Source organism: Crocodylus porosus, unplaced genomic scaffold, assembly GCF_001723895.1.
Source record: "Crocodylus porosus isolate Cpor-Errol unplaced genomic scaffold, CroPor_comp1, whole genome shotgun sequence".
Taxonomy (NCBI): Eukaryota; Metazoa; Chordata; order Crocodylia; family Crocodylidae; genus Crocodylus; species Crocodylus porosus.
The window spans coordinates 1,217,129-1,226,478 of NW_017728945.1; the positions used below are offsets into that span (position 1 = coordinate 1,217,129).

The window sequence follows — 9,350 nt, forward strand, 5'->3', positions numbered from 1 at the left end:
GACTAAGCTTTCACTTATCTGAAGTTGCTGCAGGATTCCTATTCCCCGTCCTCCCGGGTGCGATATGGAAATCAGCAGGGCCAAAGAATATAAGTTCAGCTTGTTGCAGAAACATCCCACTGTATTTACCTGTACCCAAGAGGACTTTGAATTTAAGACCCACCCCCCTCCAGTAATTAGATTCTACATATGGACACTGTATACATTTGTTATAATTTAGCATATATAGGCTCTAATTATTGGAGGGTTGTCTTAAATTTGCCTCCCCCGGCAAGCCCAATTGCTGCAGAAGAGAAAGCAGCATCAGTGGGGGGCATGCAGTGGAGTGGGGAGGTTCACCCCTGCCCTCCTCGCATCTCCTGCAGTCTGCCCCCCCTCCACCGCGGCTGCAATGTGCCGCAGAACTAGATCAGATTATACAGAACTTATCACCCGAAGTTAGATATAAATATACTGTATCATTCCTTTAGCTTGTAGTAATGGTTAGTGTAATTAAATGTACTGACTGTAGTTTTCTAGTAGATATTTGCATTAAGTTTCTTAGATAAGTCCTAAAAATAAAGCAGGCTTGTCACTTGGAAATATAAATAAGGCGAAGGGAAGGACATAAGGAATCCTCCCCTCCAGGCGTGGGACTTGCACAGGAGCATAAATCCCAACTAACTGACTCTTTGTATGGCCAAAAGATAACTGGTTCAGTTCAGTTCCATAAATTGAAGTGAAGCAAAGACATTTGAATAAAACCAATCAGAGAACAATGGTTAGAATATTAAAATAAGCCATCTACAGCTATTAGGGTATAGGCTGAAGCAAAAAGAGAGAAACTCTATGCATTCAAGAAGATTTGCTGCCAGTCTATGGGCTACCTCCTGAAGCACCCCCGCCCCACCAGCTGGTGAGAATCTGTGCTATCCCATATTATTTTATGGGGCAGCTAGGTGGGCATTGGAATAAGAGTTTGTTCTTGTGCTTTGGGGGTATGGGTGGCTTCAAGGATCAGGCTGTAAATGGTATCTCTTGTTATTCCTTTCTTTCCTCCCTGAGTGGCGATAAAAATGAAGGGAATTGTAGCTGTATCTGTATTCTGTGTCTAAGCTTGCAAAGAAGGTCCAGTCACCAACGGGCTGTAGTCTTGTCTCCCTAGAGACCAAGGTAACAAGGTTTTGGTCATGGGGAACTAGCTTGCACCACCACCGAGTTTTCTTGCCCATCGCAAGACTTTGCTCCTTGCTCTGTGACGTCCCTTAATCTTTTTACCAGGGGCCTCATCAAAACAATGCAGCCAAGGCAACAGGAGAGAGGCCGTTGTAACCCTGACACGAGCTTTGACTGGAATGACCCAAGTGCCACCTAAATCTGGCCCTAATGAGCCTGCAGAAGGCCAAACACAGCGGGGGAGACAGGATGAAATTCCCATGTCCCTGCAACAGCAGGACATTGTTCCTCCTAGAGGATGCTCACCCCTGGGTATCATCAGTCAGGTGGCACTGCTCCTTTTTATCTCTGTTTTCAGGGTTGTGCAGCTCCCATCTCCCAGCTCAGTGGAACTGCAGCTGCTTTGCAACCTGGTCCCCTGGCCAAGCTGTCTCCTCCAGGTAAATCAGCAACTCCAAGGACCTCCTGGAGTCCTGCCGCCTGCACGAGGGAGCCATGGACCCAGACTTTGTCCTCTTTCCTCATGGGGCAGAGGTGAACGGTGCTGGGACGGGACTCAGCCCTGAGGCTTCTGTCCTCGCATTGTCATCTACCGCTGCAGGGGAAATGTCTGCAAGATGGAAGGCGCTGTGGGCAGCTGGCATTGCCACCGGGCTCCTGGCTTTCTTTTGGAGAGACACCTTTAACCCAGGTAGGTCCAGAAAGGAAAGAGTGAGAGCCAGAAGCTGTTGGGGAGAAAAAAAGGCTGAGTTTTAAAATGATGGTTTGTGGCGTTCTCATCTGGCAAGAGTTGGCTGCTTCTCCAGGACTGCTTCTCCTTGTAGCCAGCAGCAGATGGGAGCTGGGAGACCTGTGAAAACAAGTGGAAAACCGGTGGAGGAGGAGGCAGGTGGACTGCCCATAGGGGTGCCAGCACTGTAGGCAGGCAGAGGTGGTACAGGTCAGTGGGTAGGAGGGTTTGGGAGCTCTGGTTCCTGGCTGCACGTCTGCGAGAGATGGCATCATTAGGAACAGGAGGCGTAATGAGGATTCAGCAAATTGGTTGCAACAGAAGGAGGCATCTTGGCTTCAGTGAGATAGGGGAGTCAAATCTGCCCAGCAGCTATAGTGGGACAGGGTTTCACATGACCCAGGGACTGATAAAAAATTTCGGTCAGAGCCAGGCTTTGTGTTTCCAGGTGCCACTCAGATGGAGAAGGCTCTCCCTGCCTTTGCAAGACCAGCATTCCCATGTTATTTCCCACCCAGCCTGGGTTCTCCAGCCCAATCCTGAATCTTGGCTGGCTCTGGGGAAGCACAGAGACTTGTGGCCACTGGTCTGAACCCCTCAGTCATTGCTGCTCCTCTTTCCACCCTGCAGAAACCATCTCCAGCGCCCACATGCTCCTGACGGGTGCCAGTGCTGGGATCGGAGAGCAGATGGCTTATCATTATTCCAGATTTGGTACCGAAATAGTGCTGACAGCCAGGAGGGAGGCTGTGCTGCAGAAGGCGAGACCTCCTTCACATGGTAGAGGGTGGCAAGGCTGATGACGTGGGCCTAAAAACAATGAGGATGTAGGGCAGGTCAGACATTTTCCATCAAACCGGTATGGGTGAGTTGCCCAGCCACAGTCATGCCTCTGAGGCAGTACCACCTTCTGACTCCTAGGATGCACCACCTCCCTCATCAGATTTGGAGGCATGGTGGGAGAGATGATCTAGGAGGGAGCCTGACCTGTGCAGGGTCACTGGAGCAGGTTGAACATTCAGAGCAGGCATCTCTGAAGAACAAGGTGGAGCAACATGGAGAGAAAATGCCCCTGAGGTTGTGTGAGTGGTGTAACGTTCATCTCGACAGCTCCAAGCTCAATTCTGCACTAGGGCAGGGGGTCACAAGCCTAAGGCCTAGCATCACATTTCAACCCCTGACTCATTCCTCCACGTCAAACAGTGCCGTGACAGTATCAAAGGACCTGGCTCCTTCAGGCTTGTGTACGCTTGAAAAGTATTCCAGCTGAAGGAAAAAGATGGATTTCCAGCTCACTAGCCATTCCAGAATAGCTCTCCATGTTGACACGATTATTCCAGAATAAGAGGGTTTTTTTCTTTTAAGCTTAATCCACTTGGAAAGCAGATTGCGAGCGTCCGCGCAGGGAACTCTTCCAGTTAATTTGCCCCCTGTAAACAAGACTTGAATGCATGAGCAGAATTTGGTCCCCTGTAGGTTGTGTGATTATAAATTTGGATGGAAAAAGTGTGTTTTTGTTCATCCTTGACCAGGGCAAGAAAAGAGGGAGGTGAGTAGGGAATAGGCTCCCTGCCCCTGGCCTGATAATGTACTTCAATTGGTTTGTCTGGGTCGTTTCTCCCAGGGATGGAGAAATGTCTGCAGCTGGGAACCAAGAAGGTCTTCTACATCCCGGCTGATATGTCCTGCCCTGCGGAGCCCGAGCGGGTGATGCAGTTTGCTGTGCAAAAGATAGGTAAGTATTGGTCTGTTGGAAGAAAAGCGACTGATGCTGGGGAGGAGGAAACAGCGGGGTGGGGTCTCAAATCAGTCAGATCCTGGAGATCCAACCCAGCTGAGAGCAGAGCACTGTCCCCATGGTGCCTGCGTGGGCAAGGAGGTGACATGGGGCAAGGAGGTGACATGGGGTCAAAGGTGCCCGGAGAAGCTGATGGAAGTGGTCCCCACCAAACTGCCTTTACTCTGCGGGTCCCTGTAAGCATCTGCTTCAATCCACCATGAGCTTGGATCCAAGGAGGGGGGTGCATTGCTGCACCTCCTTTTCCACGGGGTGTGCACTGCTGCATCTTGCACTCATTAAGCCGGTCTGCATGGGTGAGAGCCAGTTGTGCGGTGTCAGCTTTCCTGGGTGCCCTGCCTGACCCACAGGGTAATCGTGGCTCGTTCTGCACTCCCCTCCATCTCCCTGGGTAGCTATTCAGCCCTCCTCACCGCAGAAGCACGATGCCTCTGTTTCCCCACCTCAGTCAGTGATGGCTGCGTAGAGGAGGAGAGGTTTGATTAGCAGCATGAAGCAGGGCCCAGACTGTGTATTGTGAGCTCAGCTGGTCAGAGCCAGCCCTTCTTGCTGTGCATGTCTAAGGGGTGGAAAGCAGTGGCAGGGATTGGCAACCTATGGCTTGTGGGCCAGAGCCAGGCCATTTTATCTGGCCCATGAAGCCCCGAGCTTGTCTCTCTGCTGCAATTCTCAGCCCCCGGCTGCCTGACTTGGGGGGTGCTTTACTCAGCTCCCACTGCCCCCTTGCCTGCAGGGGGCCTGGATTACCTGGTGCTGAACCACATTGGTGGGACCCCTTTCCAGATGTGGGATGGGGATGTGCAGCACACCCGCTGGCTTCTGCAGGTGGGTTTTCTCAGGGTAGGGGCCCTTTGGGGGTGGAGGAGAGGCGCAGGGAGGCTTGGCCCGTGCTGGGATCAGGCTGGGGGCAGCTCCCAGGCGCCACTGGCTTCTGGCAGGGCTGCAGTTGGGCCCTCTGACTCCAGAAAGGGTGAAACAAAAAAGTCTGTGACGCTTTGCTCCTGACTGGAGGGAAAAGGGGAGGAGGGGTCTGAAAGCCTGCAGGTAGAGAGCTGAACTGATTACAGCATTGCCATCGTCTGTCCGTCTCATTGCCAAGGTACGTGCTGCTGTAGGACCTAAGTGATGTTGTGTTACAGGGCTTTTGCAGCATGTGTATCCATGTTGGGCCTTTCTGTGGCGTCCTCCTGAGGTTAGGTTTTAGGACCCCAGAGGGGCAGACTCGTGGGGTTGCTGAGATCTGGTTATGAGAAGGCTTGAATCTTTTATTAACGTGGAAGTGGAAGCTGGGGGCCGGGGATAGAGAGGGGTAGCAAGGGGCAGCACCCCAACTTCAGGGGGAAACTTAGGCCAAGAGTTCCCTGTAAATTCACAATACAGGTAAGCTCAGGAGGGGCGTAGATTTGGAACGGCGACTTTCTCATTCTTCTCATGCCCCCTCCCTGCCTCCATAGGTGAATTTTCTTAGTTAACGCAGCCTCGGCGATGGCCGTGCTTCTGGTCCTGATGGAGAGCAAAGGCTCCGTGGTTGTGGTGTCCTCCGTCTCAGGTGAGTTTGTGACCTCCACAAAGCATGGTCCAGGAGGGCTGCACTTCCCGGCATGCTGGGCTTCCTCACGGTCCACAGCCAGTGTTGCCACGCTCGTTTGATTCAGAGTCTGACTGTCCCTTGCTAGAGCTTGTCTGGGCTGTCAACCCCCAGCACACGTCACACGGGCTCTCAAGGACACGGCTAAAAGACAGCCACCTCTGGGGTGAGAGACCAAATATTAGGTTATTCAGTGGCCATGCCGGGTCAGGAAGGAGTCTTTCCCCTGGTGCATTTTTGGGAGGGAAACGTCTCTGCTGGAGAGGGGAAGCCTGTCCAGCTGGAGCAGTGGGTCAGCGTAGCTCAGATCATCCTCCCTGCCCTGGCTCCTCTCCCAGCAGGACCACCCAGCCAGACCCAATTTCCTCTGGGTTTCCCCTTCTCTCATTTTTTCTTCCTAGGGAAAATTGCAACCCCCTTCACCACTTCCTGCTCTGCCACCAGACTTGCCCTGGATGGGTTCTTTAGTTTCTTGCGCCATGAGCTCGCCACGCAGAAGAAAGACGTGAGCATCACCCTCTGCGTCCTGGGGCTGATCGACACGGAGACGGCACTGGAGAAGATGAGGCGTGTATGAGTAGCTGCAACTGGACTTAGGTCCATGCAGGGCACTTCTGTCCATGTGTGTGCACGCGTGAACACGTGCGAAGCCACGTGGGTGATATGCAAGACAACACATTGCATTCACGTCGGGGCTTCTGCGCGTGCCTCCAGACAATGCGTACTCCAGGCTGTTTGCGCCCATGCGTGCAGGAGTGCGTGTGCATCCCCGTGGGTGTGCATGGGTGTCTGGAGGCCTGCGTGTGATGCGTACAGCCCTGGGCTAGTCAGGGGCCAAGCATCCAACCCTCACGCTAGCTGTGACCCCTTGCCCAGACAGCTGAGCCCCTTCTGCTCCCTCTCTGCATCCCCCCCGGGCCCAAAGGTCAGTTCTGTCTCAGCCTCCCGCAATCCCACCTCTGCTGTCTGGCATATAGCCGGGGCTCTCCTCTCAGCTCCAGCCTCTCTCACGTGGGGACAGAGTCCACCGCTCCCCTCCCGCAGGAAGGAGACCTTCTTCCCACTCCTGTCTCCACCCTGTCGGCAGCCCCCAGCCTCATGGGATCAGGCTCTGAGTCCCCTTCTAGCTCCTTTCCAAAGGGGCGAGCCAGGCTCTGGGACAGGGGTTCAGGCCAGTCCAGCAGAGGCTTGGGCCCCTACAGGAGGGACACACTTACCCTCTAAGGTGGGCGCTCGGCCCTTTTTTGGCCCTGAGCAAGCTCCATCCACCCTTGTCTTCCCCCTCCTCGGGGGATCCCCTCTGGGAACACTGCCCTGAAATGTGGGGCTGTCTTGCGGGGGGCAGCAGGGATGCCGAGGACCCAAAACACCCTCCCATGCCACAGAGGAGCAGGAGGATTGGCACCCAAGCCAATACCGCCCTCCACCCCAACCTGCCCGGGACGGATCCAAATCCCACCGGGGACTTAAAGGATCAGGACACGACAAGCAGAAGGGCCGAGCACCCGCAGCCACCCGTGACCCCCAGCACTTCTGAATAGTGGGGGCTCCTTGTGCAAGTCGGGGCTGCCCAGCCACCACGAGGTGGCAGCATCCAGCAGCTGGCGCCAGCTCAGCTGCGTGGCATGGAAAGCGTTGGCTCACTGCTCCTCACCATGCCCTGGCACTGCAGCCGCAAGCCTCATCGTCCGCTTGTCCCAGTGACTGGCCTGGGAGCCAGCGGTCATGCCACCCCTCTCCAATAAAGGGGCTGTTTCCACCTGAGCTGGGTTGTGCTGGAGTTGATCCCAGTGCATTCCCCATTGCATCCTCTTGGCATTCAACAAGTGGGGATGGGCTGGAGGAGGCCGCTCAGGGCCTGTCTCATGATAGTGCCGCTGGTATCACAGTCATCTAGAGGTGTTAGCAGAAATCAGGGCGCCACCGTGCTACGTGCTGTACATACCGTATGATCTGATGTAAATGACACATGCTTTGTGCTGAAAATGGAGGTCTAAATTAAGACACAGTGTATACCCTGCCGTGATGCAATGAAAAATCACTAGATTTCAGTCCATTTTTTGGACACTTTTATGGTTAAATATTCCCCCCTCCTCCCCATTTAATCCTTTTTTCCCTTTTTGCGGGGTATTCCTTATACATCACAAAATGCAGCACCCGTAGTAAGAGGCTGCACCAGCCCCAAAGAGCTCACAGCCAAAACAGACAAAAGGAAGGTTATTACCCTTATGTTTCGCTGAGTGCCAGAGAGGTTAATGGACATGGCCAAGGTGATGGAGGATATCTGTGGCGGGGCTGGGCATGCAGCCCAGCTTTTCTGGGCCAGTCCTGTTATCCCCGAGTCTGCCCAGCACCTTCACAAGCTGGATTATGTACCACCAAAGCAGATCCATGCTGGGAAAATAAGCTCTGAGCCCGGCTGTGCCACTTCTAGACCCATCGGAAATGTCCAAATGTCTCCCCTGCCAGATCCACCTGGGAGAGGCACGGTTCTGGACCTGAATTACACCCTCATGTAAGTCTGTTGGGAACAGAGATGAAATTATATGCTCTCAAGATGCCTGGCAATCACGGTGAGGATATCTCGGGGATGGTGCAGAGGGCAGAGGTTCTGCTTTGCCACGTGGTTAATGTTGCAGGTTTCAGGTCGTGCCAGCGTGTTCAGGATCAGAGCACAGGGAGCCCCACTGAGCAGGCCTGTGCTGCCTTCCTGGACCCGCAGCCTGTGTGTGCAAAGGTCTTGCACGGCCACACACAGAGCAGACGTGCAACTGCAGGAAATGCACATGGAGCAGCAGCAGAGGGGCTCCCAGCATGCACAGGCCCGCTGGTATGTGGCTGGGTACATGGTTCCTTCTGGAGGGGCAAGCATTGGTCATGCTATCTCATGCCCCGCTCAGTCCCCGGCATGGAGATGAGCTGCCAGGTGTCTGGAAAGAAGAGCTGTGTGCAGGAGGGGAAAGGAAACCACTTTAGGCGGGTGCGGGAGGAGGAGGGAGCAAGGTGGTCTTTCAGGGACTTGCTCCCCATCACCAAGACAGGCAGAGGAGCCCATCCTCACAGTGCAGGGGATGCTGGCAGGAGTTGCAGGGGGGAGACCCTAGCTCTGCCCAGGGAAATACCATGACCACCAAGGTGGTTTTCCTACTGGCAGGGGAAAACCACGACCACGGCAGGGGGTAGTACCCTGACCGAGGTAATGCAATTAAAAAAGCGCTGTGTAGTGGAGGGTTGCACCCTGGTCTGCTTGCAGACAGGGCTTCCTACAAGAGCCTCATAGTTAGCCTCCCAGTTGGATTTCCAGTGAGAATAGGAGACTCTTCCCTAGCTTGCTCCTGTGGCTGTACGGCTGAGGGCAAGCAAAACTTGGGGGTATCCAAACCCCGCATCTCCAGGCTGGGGCTTCCACATCGGATGCCCGCCAGAGGATTTGAAAGTATCGGAGGTGGAGGATGCTTGCTGGTAGCCCGGTTCTTGAAGGATTCACGTGCATTTTGGAATTGATTTGGCTGATTGGACTTGGGACGTGAACAATTTTCAACCCCACCCCAAAAAAACCCCTTGAGTCCCTGCAGCAGGGACCAGCGGAGCAGCTAAATGGCCCCCCGGGGCAATTAAACCCAGTGCCCTGTCTCCAGCCAGCAGCCCCCTGGGTCCCAGCTCTGGCTGCATCGTTAACGCCAGCGGCCCGCGCTGGCCACTGACAAGAGCCTGTCTGTGGCGGCCGGTTCCCGGGAATGGAGCCAGCCGCACCTGAAGCCGATTAGGGCGGTTAATCCTGGCTCATAAAGCCCAGTCTCCCACAATGCCTCGCACTTGCTTTGCAGGCTCCACTGAAGGCCCTTTATGGCTCGTTTCTAGGCAGGAGCAGGCAGGATTTTTCCCCGTATCAGGTGCTCGTGGAGGATGGGGTCCCCCTGTTGCAGGTGGGGGAGTCCCTGCCCTAATCCCCCTGCTGTAACTGGGCTGCGCAGCCCTTATGCCCCAGCACTTTGTTTCAGTGGGGAAGCCCCTTCTCTCCCCTCCTGCTTTTTTGCCTCCCTGCCCAAGCAGGAACCTGGTTAATTGTCTCTGATATG

The 9,350-nt window shown here is 54.4% G+C and overlaps 1 protein-coding gene across 1 annotated transcript; it reads left to right on the forward strand.

Annotated features, from left to right (window-relative positions):
• The first annotated feature begins 1,282 nt into the window (after nt 1–1,282).
• Nucleotides 1,283–7,790, forward strand: LOC109320531 (hydroxysteroid 11-beta-dehydrogenase 1-like protein). The gene is given in 7 exon segments (XM_019550672.1): nt 1,283–1,846; nt 2,516–2,646; nt 3,509–3,620; nt 4,417–4,522; nt 5,153–5,232; nt 5,673–5,868; nt 7,706–7,790. Coding segments are annotated over 7 exon segments (906 nt in total). The 5' UTR covers nt 1,283–1,650.
• Nucleotides 7,791–9,350: the final 1,560 nt, after the last annotated feature.